This window comes from Myxine glutinosa, chromosome 5, assembly GCF_964187855.1.
Source record: "Myxine glutinosa chromosome 5, kmMyxGlut1.1, whole genome shotgun sequence".
NCBI lineage: Eukaryota > Metazoa > Chordata > Myxini > Myxiniformes > Myxinidae > Myxine > Myxine glutinosa.
In genome coordinates this window covers 3,729,159-3,746,775 of record NC_136265.1, presented here as the reverse complement: position 1 = coordinate 3,746,775, position 17,617 = coordinate 3,729,159, and the positions used below count along the sequence as shown (strand labels likewise).

The 17,617-nt window shown below is 39.3% G+C and overlaps 1 protein-coding gene across 1 annotated transcript in view; it reads right to left on the bottom strand.

Annotated features, from left to right (window-relative positions):
- LOC137428762 (chitinase-3-like protein 1) overlaps window positions 1-17,617 on the bottom strand; it is a 218,380-nt gene that overhangs the window by 62,754 nt on the left and 138,009 nt on the right. Inside the window, exons 8-9 of the mRNA XM_068118658.2 lie at window positions 17,137-17,257; window positions 14,656-14,811 (exon numbers count right to left, since the gene is read on the bottom strand). Coding sequence (XP_067974759.2) covers window positions 14,656-14,811; window positions 17,137-17,257 — 277 coding nt within the window. The remainder of the gene's footprint in view (window positions 1-14,655; window positions 14,812-17,136; window positions 17,258-17,617) is intronic.

Here is a 17,617-nt window from a genome sequence, read left to right as displayed (position 1 = left end):
TCATTCCTTGGGTAACATGCTTTGATTGTCCATTGTTACATTTGCTATCATTCCTTGGGTAACATGCTTTGATTGTCTGTTGTCACATTTGCTATTATTCCTTGGGTAACATGCTTTGATTGTCTGTTGTCACATTTGTTATTATTCCTTGGGTAACATGCTTTGATTGTCTGGTGTCACATTTGTTATTATTCCTTGGCTAACGTGGTTTGATTGTCTGTTGTAACATTTGCTATCATTCCTTGGGTAACTTGCTTTGATTGTCTGTTGTCACATTTGTTATTATTCCTTGGGTAACATGCTTTGATTGTCTGTTGTCAGATTTGCTATTATTCCTTGGGTAACATGCTTTGATTGTCCATTGTTACATTTGCTATCATTCCTTGGGTAACATGCTTTGATTGTCTGGTGTCACATTTGTTATTATTCCTTGGGTAACTTGCTTTGATTGTCTGGTGTGACATTTGCTATCATTCCTTGGGTAACACGCTTTGATTGTCTGGTGTCACATTTGTTATTATTCCTTGGGTAACATGCTTTGATTTTCTGTTGTCACATTTGCTATCATTCCTTGGGTAACATGATTTGATTGTCTGGTGTCACATTTGTTATTATTCCTTGGGTAACATGCTTTGATTGTCTGTCACATTTGCTATCATTCCTTGGGTAACATGCTTTGATTGTCTGTTGTCACATTTGTTATTATTCCTTGGGTAACATGCTTTGATTGTCTGTTGTCACATTTGCTATCATTCCTTGGGTAACATGCTTTGATTGTCTGGTGTTACATTTGCTATCATTCCTTGGGTAACATGCTTTGATTGTCTGGTGTTACATTTGCTATCATTCCTTGGGTAACATGCTTTGATTGTCCATTGTTACATTTGCTATCATTCCTTGGGTAACATGCTTTGATTGTCTGGTGTCACATTTGTAATTATTCCTTGGGTAACATGCTTTGATTGTCTGGTGTCACATTTGTTATTATTCCTTGGGTAACGTGGTTTAATTGTCTAGTGTCACATTTGTTATTATTCCTTGGGTAACATGCTTTGATTGTCTGGTGTTACATTTGCTATTATTCCTTGGGTAACATGCTTTGATTGTCTGGTGTTACATTTGTTATTATTCCTTGGGTAACATGCTTTGATTGTCTGGTGTCACATTTGTTTTTATTCCTTGGGTAACATGCTTTGATTGTCTGGTGTTACATTTGTTATTATTCCTTGGGTAACATGCTTTGATTGTCTGGTGTTACATTTGTTATTATTCCTTGGGTAACGTGGTTTGATTGTCTGTTGTCACATTTGCTATCATTCCTTGGGTAACTTGCTTTGATTGTCTGGTGTGACATTTGCTATCATTCCTTGGGTAACGTACTTTGATTGTCTGGTGTCACATTTGCTATTATTCCTTGGGTAACATGCTTTGATTGTCTGGTGTCACATTTGCTATTATTCCTTGGGTAACATGCTTTGATTGTCTGGTGTCACATTGGCTATCATTCCTTGGGTAACATGCTTTGATTGTCTGGTGTCACATTTGCTATCATTCCTTGGGTAACATGCTTTGATTGTCTGGTGTCACATTTGCTATTATTCCTTGGGTAACATGCTTTGATTGTCTGGTGTCACATTTGCTATTATTCCTTGGGTAACATGCTTTGATTGTCTGGTGTCACATTTGCTATTATTCCTTGGGTAACTTGCTTTGATTGTCTGGTGTGACATTTGCTATCATTCCTTGGGTAACTTGCTTTGATTGTCTGGTGTCACATTTGCTATTATTCCTTGGGTAACGTGCTTTGATTGTCTGGTGTCACATTTGTTATTATTCCTTGGGTAACGTGCTTTGATTGTCTGGTGTCACATTTGCTATTATTCCTTGGGTAACGTGCTTTGATTGTCTGGTGTCACATTTGCTATCATTCCTTGGGTAACTTGCTTTGATTGTCTGGTGTCACATTTGCTATTATTCCTTGGGTAACGTGCTTTGATTGTCTGGTGTCACATTTGCTATCATTCCTTGGGTAACTTGCTTTGATTGTCTGGTGTCACATTTGCTATTATTCCTTGGGTAACGTGCTTTGATTGTCTGGTGTCACATTTGCTATTATTCCTTGGGTAACATGCTTTGATTGTCTGGTGTCACATTTGCTATTATTCCTTGGGTAACTTGCTTTGATTGTCTGGTGTGACATTTGCTATCATTCCTTGGGTAACATGCTTTGATTGTCCATTGCTACATTTGCTATCATTCCTTGGGTAACATGCTTTGATTGTCTGGTGTCACATTTGCTATTATTCCTTGGGTAACATGCTTTGATTGTCTGGTGTCACATTTGCTATTATTCCTTGGGTAACGTGCTTTGATTGTCTGGTGTCACATTTGCTATTATTCCTTGGGTAACGTGCTTTGATTGTCTGGTGTCACATTTGCTATTATTCCTTGGGTAACGTGCTTTGATTGTCTGGTGTCACATTTGTTATTATTCCTTGGGTAACGTGCTTTGATTGTCTGGTGTCACATTTGCTATTATTCCTTGGGTAACGTGCTTTGATTGTCTGGTGTCACATTTGCTATCATTCCTTGGGTAACTTGCTTTGATTGTCTGGTGTCACATTTGCTATTATTCCTTGGGTAACGTGCTTTGATTGTCTGGTGTCACATTTGCTATCATTCCTTGGGTAACTTGCTTTGATTGTCTGGTGTCACATTTGCTATTATTCCTTGGGTAACGTGCTTTGATTGTCTGGTGTCACATTTGTTATTATTCCTTGCGTAACGTGCTTTGATTGTCTGGTGTCACATTTGCTATTATTCCTTGGGTAACGTGCTTTGATTGTCTGGTGTCACATTTGCTATCATTCCTTGGGTAACTTGCTTTGATTGTCTGGTGTCACATTTGCTATTATTCCTTGGGTAACGTGCTTTGATTGTCTGGTGTCACATTTGCTATCATTCCTTGGGTAACTTGCTTTGATTGTCTGGTGTCACATTTGCTATTATTCCTTGGGTAACGTGCTTTGATTGTCTGGTGTCACATTTGCTATTATTCCTTGGGTAACATGCTTTGATTGTCTGGTGTCACATTTGCTATTATTCCTTGGGTAACTTGCTTTGATTGTCTGGTGTGACATTTGCTATCATTCCTTGGGTAACATGCTTTGATTGTCCATTGCTACATTTGCTATCATTCCTTGGGTAACATGCTTTGATTGTCTGGTGTCACATTTGCTATTATTCCTTGGGTAACATGCTTTGATTGTCTGGTGTCACATTTGCTATTATTCCTTGGGTAACGTGCTTTGATTGTCTGGTGTCACATTTGCTATTATTCCTTGGGTAACGTGCTTTGATTGTCTGGTGTCACATTTGCTATTATTCCTTGGGTAACTTGCTTTGATTGTCTGGTGTGACATTTGCTATCATTCCTTGGGTAACATGCTTTGATTGTCCATTGTTACATTTGCTATTATTCCTTGGGTAACATGCTTTGATTGTCTGGTGTCACATTTGCTATTATTCCTTGGGTAACATGCTTTGATTGTCTGGTGTCACATTTGCTATTATTCCTTGGGTAACATGCTTTGATTGTCTGGTGTCACATTTGCTATTATTCCTTGGGTAACTTGCTTTGATTGTCTGGTGTCACATTTGCTATCATTCCTTGGGTAACATGCTTTGATTGTCTGGTGTCACATTTGCTATCATTCCTTGGGTAACATGCTTTGATTGTCTGGTGTCACATTTGCTATTATTCCTCGGGTAACGTGCTTTGATTGTCTGGTGTCACATTTGCTATTATTCCTTGGGTAACGTGCTTTGATTGTCTGGTGTCACATTTGCTATCATTCCTTGGGTAACTTGCTTTGATTGTCTGGTGTTACATTTGTTATTATTCCTTGGGTAACATGCTTTGATTGTCTGGTGTCACATTTGCTATCATTCCTTGGGTAACATGCTTTGATTGTCTGGTGTCACATTTGCTATTATTCCTTGGGTAACGTGCTTTGATTGTCTGGTGTCACATTTGCTATTATTCCTTGGGTAACATGCTTTGATTGTCTTGTGTCACATTTGCTATCATTCCTTGGGTAACATGCTTTGATTGTCTGGTGTCACATTTGCTATTATTCCTTGGGTAACGTGCTTTGATTGTCTGTTGTCACATTTGCTATCATTCCTTGGGTAACATGGTTTGATTGTCTGTTGTGACATTTGCTATCATTCCTTGGGTAACATGCTTTGATTGTCTGTTGTCACATTTGCTATCATTCCTTGGGTAACATGGTTTGATTGTCTGTTGTTACATTTGCTATCATTCCTTGGGTAACGTGCTTTGATTGTCTGTTGTCACATTTGCTATCATTCCTTGGGTAACATGGTTTGATTGTCTGTTGTGACATTTGCTATCATTCCTTGGGTAACATGCTTTGATTGTCTGTTGTCACATTTGCTATCATTCCTTGGGTAACATGGTTTGATTGTCTGTTGTGACATTTGCTATCATTCCTTGGGTAACATGCTTTGATTGTCTGTTGTTACATTTGCTATCATTCCTTGGGTAACGTGCTTTGATTGTCTGTTGTTACATTTGCTATCATTCCTTGGGTAACGTGCTTTGATTGTCTGTTGTTACATTTGCTATCATTCCTTGGGTAACATGCTTTGATTGTCTGTTGTTACATTTGCTGTCATTCCTTGGGTAACATGCTTTGATTGTCTGTTGTGACATTTGCTATCATTCCTTGGGTAACGTGCTTTGATTGTCTGTTGTCACATTTGCTATCATTCCTTGGGTAACTTGCTTTGATTGTCTGGTGTCACATTTGCTATCATTCCTTGGGTAACTTGCTTTGATTGTCTGTTGTTACATTTGCTATCATTCCTTGGGTAACTTGTTTTGATTGTCTGGTGTCACATTTGCTATCATTCCTTGGGTAACGTGCTTTGATTGTCTGTTGTCACATTTGCTATCATTCCTTGGGTAACATGCTTTGATTGTCTGTTGTCACATTTGCTATCATTCCTTGGGTAACGTGCTTTGATTGTCTGTTGTCACATTTGCTATCATTCCTTGGGTAACATGCTTTGATTGTCTGTTGTTACATTTGCTATCATTCCTTGGGTAACATGCTTTGATTGTCTGTTGTCACATTTGCTATCATTCCTTGGGTAACATGCTTTGATTGTCTGTTGTCACATTTGCTATCATTCCTTGGGTAACGTGGTTTGATTGTCTGTTGTCACATTTGCTATCATTCCTTGGGTAACGTGATTTGATTGTCTGTTGTTACATTTGCTATCATTCCTTGGGTAACATGCTTTGATTGTCTGTTGTCACATTTGCTATCATTCCTTGGGTAACATGCTTTGATTGTCTGTTGTCACATTTGCTATCATTCCTTGGGTAACGTGGTTTGATTGTCTGTTGTCACATTTGCTATCATTCCTTGGGTAACATGCTTTGATTGTCTGTTGTTACATTTGCTATCATTCCTTGGGTAACATGCTTTGATTGTCTGTTGTCACATTTGCTATCATTCCTTGGGTAACGTGGTTTGATTGTCTGTTGTCACATTTGCTATCATTCCTTGGGTAACATGCTTTGATTGTCTGTTGTCACATTTGCTATCATTCCTTGGGTAACATGCTTTGATTGTCTGTTGTTACATTTGCTATCATTCCTTGGGTAACGTGGTTTGATTGTCTGTTGTCACATTTGCTATCATTCCTTGGGTAACGTGGTTTGATTGTCTGTTGTCACATTTGCTATCATTCCTTGGGTAACATGCTTTGATTGTCTGTTGTTACATTTGCTATCATTCCTTGGGTAACTTGCTTTGATTGTCTGGTGTGACATTTGCTATTATTACTTGGGTAACATGGTTTGATTGTCTGTTGTGACATTTGCTATCATTCCTTGGGTAACATGCTTTGATTGTCTGTTGTCACATTTGCTATTATTCCTTGGGTAACATGCTTTGATTGTCTGTTGTTACATTTGCTATCATTCCTTGGGTAACGTGCTTTGATTGTCTGTTGTTACATTTGCTATCATTCCTTGGGTAACTTGCTTTGATTGTCTGGTGTGACATTTGCTATTATTCCTTGGGTAACGTGCTTTGATTGTCTGGTGTCACATTTGCTATCATTCCTTGGGTAACATGCTTTGATTGTCTGGTGTCACATTTGCTATCATTCCTTGGGTAACTTGCTTTGATTGTCTGGTGTCACATTTGCTATTATTCCTTGGGTAACGTGCTTTGATTGTCTGGTGTCACATTTGCTATCATTCCTTGGGTAACATGCTTTGATTGTCTGGTGTCACATTTGCTATCATTCCTTGGGTAACGTGCTTTGATTGTCTGGTGTCACATTTGCTATCATTCCTTGGGTAACATGCTTTGATTGTCTGGTGTCACATTTGCTATCATTCCTTGGGTAACATGCTTTGATTGTCTGTTGTTACATTTGCTATCATTCCTTGGGTAACATGCTTTGATTGTCTGTTGTCACATTTGCTATCATTCCTTGGGTAACATGCTTTGATTGTCTGTTGTCACATTTGCTATCATTCCTTGGGTAACGTGGTTTGATTGTCTGTTGTCACATTTGCTATCATTCCTTGGGTAACGTGATTTGATTGTCTGTTGTTACATTTGCTATCATTCCTTGGGTAACATGCTTTGATTGTCTGTTGTCACATTTGCTATCATTCCTTGGGTAACATGCTTTGATTGTCTGTTGTCACATTTGCTATCATTCCTTGGGTAACGTGGTTTGATTGTCTGTTGTCACATTTGCTATCATTCCTTGGGTAACATGCTTTGATTGTCTGTTGTTACATTTGCTATCATTCCTTGGGTAACATGCTTTGATTGTCTGTTGTCACATTTGCTATCATTCCTTGGGTAACGTGGTTTGATTGTCTGTTGTCACATTTGCTATCATTCCTTGGGTAACATGCTTTGATTGTCTGTTGTCACATTTGCTATCATTCCTTGGGTAACATGCTTTGATTGTCTGTTGTTACATTTGCTATCATTCCTTGGGTAACGTGGTTTGATTGTCTGTTGTCACATTTGCTATCATTCCTTGGGTAACGTGGTTTGATTGTCTGTTGTCACATTTGCTATCATTCCTTGGGTAACATGCTTTGATTGTCTGTTGTTACATTTGCTATCATTCCTTGGGTAACTTGCTTTGATTGTCTGGTGTGACATTTGCTATTATTCCTTGGGTAACTTGCTTTGATTGTCTGTTGTCACATTTGCTATCATTCCTTGGGTAACATGCTTTGATTGTCTGGTGTTACATTTGCTATCATTCCTTGGGTAACATGCTTTGATTGTCTGGTGTTACATTTGCTATCATTCCTTGGGTAACTTGCTTTGATTGTCTGTTGTCACATTTGCTATCATTCCTTGGGTAACTTGCTTTGATTGTCTGTTGTCACATTTGCTATCATTCCTTGGGTAACATGCTTTGATTGTCTGGTGTTACATTTGCTATCATTCCTTGGGTAACATGCTTTGATTGTCTGGTGTTACATTTGCTATCATTCCTTGGGTAACATGCTTTGATTGTCCATTGTTACATTTGCTATCATTCCTTGGGTAACATGCTTTGATTGTCTGGTGTCACATTTGTAATTATTCCTTGGGTAACATGCTTTGATTGTCTGGTGTCACATTTGTTATTATTCCTTGGGTAACGTGGTTTAATTGTCTAGTGTCACATTTGTTATTATTCCTTGGGTAACATGCTTTGATTGTCTGGTGTTACATTTGCTATTATTCCTTGGGTAACATGCTTTGATTGTCTGGTGTTACATTTGTTATTATTCCTTGGGTAACATGCTTTGATTGTCTGGTGTCACATTTGTTTTTATTCCTTGGGTAACATGCTTTGATTGTCTGGTGTTACATTTGTTATTATTCCTTGGGTAACATGCTTTGATTGTCTGGTGTTACATTTGTTATTATTCCTTGGGTAACGTGGTTTGATTGTCTGTTGTCACATTTGCTATCATTCCTTGGGTAACTTGCTTTGATTGTCTGGTGTGACATTTGCTATCATTCCTTGGGTAACGTACTTTGATTGTCTGGTGTCACATTTGCTATTATTCCTTGGGTAACATGCTTTGATTGTCTGGTGTCACATTTGCTATTATTCCTTGGGTAACATGCTTTGATTGTCTGGTGTCACATTGGCTATCATTCCTTGGGTAACATGCTTTGATTGTCTGGTGTCACATTTGCTATCATTCCTTGGGTAACATGCTTTGATTGTCTGGTGTCACATTTGCTATTATTCCTTGGGTAACATGCTTTGATTGTCTGGTGTCACATTTGCTATTATTCCTTGGGTAACATGCTTTGATTGTCTGGTGTCACATTTGCTATTATTCCTTGGGTAACTTGCTTTGATTGTCTGGTGTGACATTTGCTATCATTCCTTGGGTAACTTGCTTTGATTGTCTGGTGTCACATTTGCTATTATTCCTTGGGTAACGTGCTTTGATTGTCTGGTGTCACATTTGTTATTATTCCTTGGGTAACGTGCTTTGATTGTCTGGTGTCACATTTGCTATTATTCCTTGGGTAACGTGCTTTGATTGTCTGGTGTCACATTTGCTATCATTCCTTGGGTAACTTGCTTTGATTGTCTGGTGTCACATTTGCTATTATTCCTTGGGTAACGTGCTTTGATTGTCTGGTGTCACATTTGCTATCATTCCTTGGGTAACTTGCTTTGATTGTCTGGTGTCACATTTGCTATTATTCCTTGGGTAACGTGCTTTGATTGTCTGGTGTCACATTTGCTATTATTCCTTGGGTAACATGCTTTGATTGTCTGGTGTCACATTTGCTATTATTCCTTGGGTAACTTGCTTTGATTGTCTGGTGTGACATTTGCTATCATTCCTTGGGTAACATGCTTTGATTGTCCATTGCTACATTTGCTATCATTCCTTGGGTAACATGCTTTGATTGTCTGGTGTCACATTTGCTATTATTCCTTGGGTAACATGCTTTGATTGTCTGGTGTCACATTTGCTATTATTCCTTGGGTAACGTGCTTTGATTGTCTGGTGTCACATTTGCTATTATTCCTTGGGTAACGTGCTTTGATTGTCTGGTGTCACATTTGCTATTATTCCTTGGGTAACGTGCTTTGATTGTCTGGTGTCACATTTGTTATTATTCCTTGGGTAACGTGCTTTGATTGTCTGGTGTCACATTTGCTATTATTCCTTGGGTAACGTGCTTTGATTGTCTGGTGTCACATTTGCTATCATTCCTTGGGTAACTTGCTTTGATTGTCTGGTGTCACATTTGCTATTATTCCTTGGGTAACGTGCTTTGATTGTCTGGTGTCACATTTGCTATCATTCCTTGGGTAACTTGCTTTGATTGTCTGGTGTCACATTTGCTATTATTCCTTGGGTAACGTGCTTTGATTGTCTGGTGTCACATTTGTTATTATTCCTTGGGTAACGTGCTTTGATTGTCTGGTGTCACATTTGCTATTATTCCTTGGGTAACGTGCTTTGATTGTCTGGTGTCACATTTGCTATCATTCCTTGGGTAACTTGCTTTGATTGTCTGGTGTCACATTTGCTATTATTCCTTGGGTAACGTGCTTTGATTGTCTGGTGTCACATTTGCTATCATTCCTTGGGTAACTTGCTTTGATTGTCTGGTGTCACATTTGCTATTATTCCTTGGGTAACGTGCTTTGATTGTCTGGTGTCACATTTGCTATTATTCCTTGGGTAACATGCTTTGATTGTCTGGTGTCACATTTGCTATTATTCCTTGGGTAACTTGCTTTGATTGTCTGGTGTGACATTTGCTATCATTCCTTGGGTAACATGCTTTGATTGTCCATTGCTACATTTGCTATCATTCCTTGGGTAACATGCTTTGATTGTCTGGTGTCACATTTGCTATTATTCCTTGGGTAACATGCTTTGATTGTCTGGTGTCACATTTGCTATTATTCCTTGGGTAACGTGCTTTGATTGTCTGGTGTCACATTTGCTATTATTCCTTGGGTAACGTGCTTTGATTGTCTGGTGTCACATTTGCTATTATTCCTTGGGTAACTTGCTTTGATTGTCTGGTGTGACATTTGCTATCATTCCTTGGGTAACATGCTTTGATTGTCCATTGTTACATTTGCTATTATTCCTTGGGTAACATGCTTTGATTGTCTGGTGTCACATTTGCTATTATTCCTTGGGTAACATGCTTTGATTGTCTGGTGTCACATTTGCTATTATTCCTTGGGTAACATGCTTTGATTGTCTGGTGTCACATTTGCTATTATTCCTTGGGTAACTTGCTTTGATTGTCTGGTGTCACATTTGCTATCATTCCTTGGGTAACATGCTTTGATTGTCTGGTGTCACATTTGCTATCATTCCTTGGGTAACATGCTTTGATTGTCTGGTGTCACATTTGCTATTATTCCTCGGGTAACGTGCTTTGATTGTCTGGTGTCACATTTGCTATTATTCCTTGGGTAACGTGCTTTGATTGTCTGGTGTCACATTTGCTATCATTCCTTGGGTAACTTGCTTTGATTGTCTGGTGTTACATTTGTTATTATTCCTTGGGTAACATGCTTTGATTGTCTGGTGTCACATTTGCTATCATTCCTTGGGTAACATGCTTTGATTGTCTGGTGTCACATTTGCTATTATTCCTTGGGTAACGTGCTTTGATTGTCTGGTGTCACATTTGCTATTATTCCTTGGGTAACATGCTTTGATTGTCTTGTGTCACATTTGCTATCATTCCTTGGGTAACATGCTTTGATTGTCTGGTGTCACATTTGCTATTATTCCTTGGGTAACGTGCTTTGATTGTCTGTTGTCACATTTGCTATCATTCCTTGGGTAACATGGTTTGATTGTCTGTTGTGACATTTGCTATCATTCCTTGGGTAACATGCTTTGATTGTCTGTTGTCACATTTGCTATCATTCCTTGGGTAACATGGTTTGATTGTCTGTTGTTACATTTGCTATCATTCCTTGGGTAACGTGCTTTGATTGTCTGTTGTCACATTTGCTATCATTCCTTGGGTAACATGGTTTGATTGTCTGTTGTGACATTTGCTATCATTCCTTGGGTAACATGCTTTGATTGTCTGTTGTCACATTTGCTATCATTCCTTGGGTAACATGGTTTGATTGTCTGTTGTGACATTTGCTATCATTCCTTGGGTAACATGCTTTGATTGTCTGTTGTTACATTTGCTATCATTCCTTGGGTAACGTGCTTTGATTGTCTGTTGTTACATTTGCTATCATTCCTTGGGTAACGTGCTTTGATTGTCTGTTGTTACATTTGCTATCATTCCTTGGGTAACATGCTTTGATTGTCTGTTGTTACATTTGCTGTCATTCCTTGGGTAACATGCTTTGATTGTCTGTTGTGACATTTGCTATCATTCCTTGGGTAACGTGCTTTGATTGTCTGTTGTCACATTTGCTATCATTCCTTGGGTAACTTGCTTTGATTGTCTGGTGTCACATTTGCTATCATTCCTTGGGTAACTTGCTTTGATTGTCTGTTGTTACATTTGCTATCATTCCTTGGGTAACTTGTTTTGATTGTCTGGTGTCACATTTGCTATCATTCCTTGGGTAACGTGCTTTGATTGTCTGTTGTCACATTTGCTATCATTCCTTGGGTAACATGCTTTGATTGTCTGTTGTCACATTTGCTATCATTCCTTGGGTAACGTGCTTTGATTGTCTGTTGTCACATTTGCTATCATTCCTTGGGTAACATGCTTTGATTGTCTGTTGTTACATTTGCTATCATTCCTTGGGTAACATGCTTTGATTGTCTGTTGTCACATTTGCTATCATTCCTTGGGTAACATGCTTTGATTGTCTGTTGTCACATTTGCTATCATTCCTTGGGTAACGTGGTTTGATTGTCTGTTGTCACATTTGCTATCATTCCTTGGGTAACGTGATTTGATTGTCTGTTGTTACATTTGCTATCATTCCTTGGGTAACATGCTTTGATTGTCTGTTGTCACATTTGCTATCATTCCTTGGGTAACATGCTTTGATTGTCTGTTGTCACATTTGCTATCATTCCTTGGGTAACGTGGTTTGATTGTCTGTTGTCACATTTGCTATCATTCCTTGGGTAACATGCTTTGATTGTCTGTTGTTACATTTGCTATCATTCCTTGGGTAACATGCTTTGATTGTCTGTTGTCACATTTGCTATCATTCCTTGGGTAACGTGGTTTGATTGTCTGTTGTCACATTTGCTATCATTCCTTGGGTAACATGCTTTGATTGTCTGTTGTCACATTTGCTATCATTCCTTGGGTAACATGCTTTGATTGTCTGTTGTTACATTTGCTATCATTCCTTGGGTAACGTGGTTTGATTGTCTGTTGTCACATTTGCTATCATTCCTTGGGTAACGTGGTTTGATTGTCTGTTGTCACATTTGCTATCATTCCTTGGGTAACATGCTTTGATTGTCTGTTGTTACATTTGCTATCATTCCTTGGGTAACTTGCTTTGATTGTCTGGTGTGACATTTGCTATTATTACTTGGGTAACATGGTTTGATTGTCTGTTGTGACATTTGCTATCATTCCTTGGGTAACATGCTTTGATTGTCTGTTGTCACATTTGCTATTATTCCTTGGGTAACATGCTTTGATTGTCTGTTGTTACATTTGCTATCATTCCTTGGGTAACGTGCTTTGATTGTCTGTTGTTACATTTGCTATCATTCCTTGGGTAACTTGCTTTGATTGTCTGGTGTGACATTTGCTATTATTCCTTGGGTAACGTGCTTTGATTGTCTGGTGTCACATTTGCTATCATTCCTTGGGTAACATGCTTTGATTGTCTGGTGTCACATTTGCTATCATTCCTTGGGTAACTTGCTTTGATTGTCTGGTGTCACATTTGCTATTATTCCTTGGGTAACGTGCTTTGATTGTCTGGTGTCACATTTGCTATCATTCCTTGGGTAACATGCTTTGATTGTCTGGTGTCACATTTGCTATCATTCCTTGGGTAACGTGCTTTGATTGTCTGGTGTCACATTTGCTATCATTCCTTGGGTAACATGCTTTGATTGTCTGGTGTCACATTTGCTATCATTCCTTGGGTAACATGCTTTGATTGTCTGTTGTTACATTTGCTATCATTCCTTGGGTAACATGCTTTGATTGTCTGTTGTCACATTTGCTATCATTCCTTGGGTAACATGCTTTGATTGTCTGTTGTCACATTTGCTATCATTCCTTGGGTAACGTGGTTTGATTGTCTGTTGTCACATTTGCTATCATTCCTTGGGTAACGTGATTTGATTGTCTGTTGTTACATTTGCTATCATTCCTTGGGTAACATGCTTTGATTGTCTGTTGTCACATTTGCTATCATTCCTTGGGTAACATGCTTTGATTGTCTGTTGTCACATTTGCTATCATTCCTTGGGTAACGTGGTTTGATTGTCTGTTGTCACATTTGCTATCATTCCTTGGGTAACATGCTTTGATTGTCTGTTGTTACATTTGCTATCATTCCTTGGGTAACATGCTTTGATTGTCTGTTGTCACATTTGCTATCATTCCTTGGGTAACGTGGTTTGATTGTCTGTTGTCACATTTGCTATCATTCCTTGGGTAACATGCTTTGATTGTCTGTTGTCACATTTGCTATCATTCCTTGGGTAACATGCTTTGATTGTCTGTTGTTACATTTGCTATCATTCCTTGGGTAACGTGGTTTGATTGTCTGTTGTCACATTTGCTATCATTCCTTGGGTAACGTGGTTTGATTGTCTGTTGTCACATTTGCTATCATTCCTTGGGTAACATGCTTTGATTGCCTGTTGTTACATTTGCTATCATTCCTTGGGTAACTTGCTTTGATTGTCTGGTGTGACATTTGCTATTATTACTTGGGTAACATGGTTTGATTGTCTGTTGTGACATTTGCTATCATTCCTTGGGTAACATGCTTTGATTGTCTGTTGTCACATTTGCTATTATTCCTTGGGTAACATGCTTTGATTGTCTGTTGTCACATTTGCTATTATTCCTTGGGTAACATGCTTTGATTGTCTGTTGTCACATTTGCTATCATTCCTTGGGTAACATGCTTTGATTGTCTGTTGTCACATTTGCTATTATTCCTTGGGTAACATGCTTTGATTGTCTGTTGTTACATTTGCTATCATTCCTTGGGTAACGTGCTTTGATTGTCTGTTGTGACATTTGCTATCATTCCTTGGGTAACATGCTTTGATTGTCTGTTGTCACATTTGCTATTATTCCTTGGGTAACATGCTTTGATTGTCTGTTGTCACATTTGCTATTATTCCTTGGGTAACATGCTTTGATTGTCTGTTGTCACATTTGCTATCATTCCTTGGGTAACATGCTTTGATTGTCTGTTGTCACATTTGCTATTATTCCTTGGGTAACATGCTTTGATTGTCTGTTGTTACATTTGCTATCATTCCTTGGGTAACGTGCTTTGATTGTCTGTTGTTACATTTGCTATCATTCCTTGGGTAACGTGCTTTGATTGTCTGTTGTTACATTTGAGCAGAACACCCACCGTGCCCTTTAATCACATTTCACGTCGTACCTGGTGATTATTTTCCAGTTCTGAATCTGTTGCTGGATCATGCAAATCATGATGAGTTTCATAGATATCGTATGTTCTCTCTTTGGTTGTAAAACCAACGACGAGCTTTTCCGCTGGCACACCTCGTTCTGTCACCCATTTGGTTGCAGTGTCCCTCTGTTACACACACACGGGGTAACACAAACACGCATGTCGGAATAATTGTATGTGCAGGGTAATACATGAGCACATGTACAAAATCTTTTGAATATTCCGTTTTCTCCAAAAGTGTGGAATCGCATCTCAGGAAAAAAACTATTGATAAAGAACAAAACAAATAAATAAACACACACCAACACACCATCACACACACCATCACACACATCACGCACACCATCACACATACACCATTACACACACATGCAACACACAAATACACCATCACACACACACACCAACACCATCACACACACAGACCAACACACACACACACACACACACACACACACACACACACACACACACACACACAACTTAACACAATCGCACACATGCAACTTAACACAATCGCACACCAACACACCAACACACAAAGCCACACCAAGACATCACACCAACACACACACACACACAACCCAAAACACCTGCGCACGCACACCGAAAGATATGTACACATGCACCGAAACACATGCACACACACACACACACACACACACACACACACACACACACACACACACACACACACCAAAACACACCAAAACACACGCACACATGCAACAAAAGATACGCACACATCTCGTTTTTTCATTTCTGTTCCTCACAATTCTATCTCTCTTTTATTCACAGACAGACACACACACACACACACACACACACACACACACACACACACACACACACACACACACACACACACACACACACACTTAATTAATTGTACAGTATCGGTTGTTCCTAAACTTAAATAATTTAAAGGATTGTTGTCAATGATGTTAATTTCACAACATCCCATATACAACTTTATTTAAATTGTAAATTGTCTTTGTAAATTGCTTGTAAATTGTCGCACAATTGCACAATTGTAAATTGTCACACACCAAAACACACCCACACACACCAAAACACGCACATGCGCCAAAACGCACACACCAAAACACACGAACACATGCACACACACACCAAAACACATGCACACACACACGAAAACCCACCAAAACACACCCACACACACACCAAAACACATGCACAGTGCACACATGCACCAAAACACATGCACACATGCACCAAATCACACGCACGTACGCCAAAACACATGCATACATGCGCCAACACACAGGCACACATGTGCCAAACACATGCAGACCTGCACCAAAACACATGCACACATGTACCAAAACACACACACATGCACCAGTGCACACGCACTAACAAACACGTACACGCACCAAAACACCGCAAAGTTAAAGTTGTGTCAAAGCGGGGTTGTAACAAAGCGGGGTTGTAACAAAGTGGGGATGTAACAAAGCGGGGTTGTAACAAAGCGGGGTTGTAACAAAGCGGGGTTGTAACAAAGCGGGGTTGTAACAAAGCGGGGTTGTAACAAAGCGGGGTTGTAACAAAGCGGGGACCACATCTTCTGATAAAACACCTCATCACATGTGAAACACGAACGAGACCACATCTTCTGTTATAAACACCTCATTGCATGTGAAACATGACCCAGACCACATCTACTGCTATAAACACCTCATCACATGTGAAACACGAACGAGACCACATCTTCTGTTATAAACACCTCATCACATGTGAAACATGACGCAGACCACATCTTCTGTTATAAACACCTCATTACATGTGAAACATGATGCAGACCACATCTTCTGTTATAAACACCTCATCACATGTCAAACATGACCCAGACCACATCTTCTGTTATAAACACCTCATTACATGTGAAACACGAACGAGACCACATCTTCTGTTATAAACACCTCATCACATGTGAAACATGACGCAGACCACATCTTCTGTCATAAACACCTCATTACATGTGAAACATGATGCAGACCACATCTTCTGTTATAAACACCTCATCACATGTGAAACACGAACGAGACCACGTCTTCTGTTATAAACACCTCATTACATGTGAAACGTGTCGCAGACCACATCTTCTGTTATAAACACCTCATCACATGTCAAACATGAACGAGACCACATCTTTGGTTATAAACACCTCATCACATGTGAAACATGACGCAGACCACATCTTCTGTTATAAGCTCCTCATTACATGTGAAACAAAATCACTTTTGATCGGAGGGGATTGGTTTGGGGGAGAGGGGGCACACTCCGGGTGCGCTGCGCCCCCCCCCCCTCCTCCTCCCGGATCAGCCTTTGCACACACAGTTCTTAATTTATATTAGGACAATATCCACACTCTCTTGACTTAACATAATACACTTTAAAAGTTTTATTTATGTCATGCTCTTTTCTCACCATGTTAAATTTGTTTTGTTCGTTTGGGTAAAGCAGACTGTGATGTTGTGTATATATCTTCTCCCCTTTATTTGGTTCTTCATATATTTCAAACAATGGAATGTTGATGAAATCCAAATATCTGAAACACATCATCATCCAGAGTTACAAGTACCAGATTACATACTTTAATGTTCACAATGGTAATTGATACCCGATATATGACCAGCACAAACCTAATAACAGCCAAAACTACGGGTTTTCAACATGGAAAATACTCAGATCGTCGTTTCTGGGAAAGAAAAATCATTTTGGAAGAAATAACTTGTAAAGCGATTTTTGTTTGGGGCAATTTCACATTTTACGTGTGAGCAGCAGTTACTATAACTTCCAATTAATTGCTCCATCCACCCTGATACCCCACACCCACCACCCTGACACCCCACACCCACCACCCTGACACCCCACACCCACCACCCACCACCCCGCACACCCTGACACC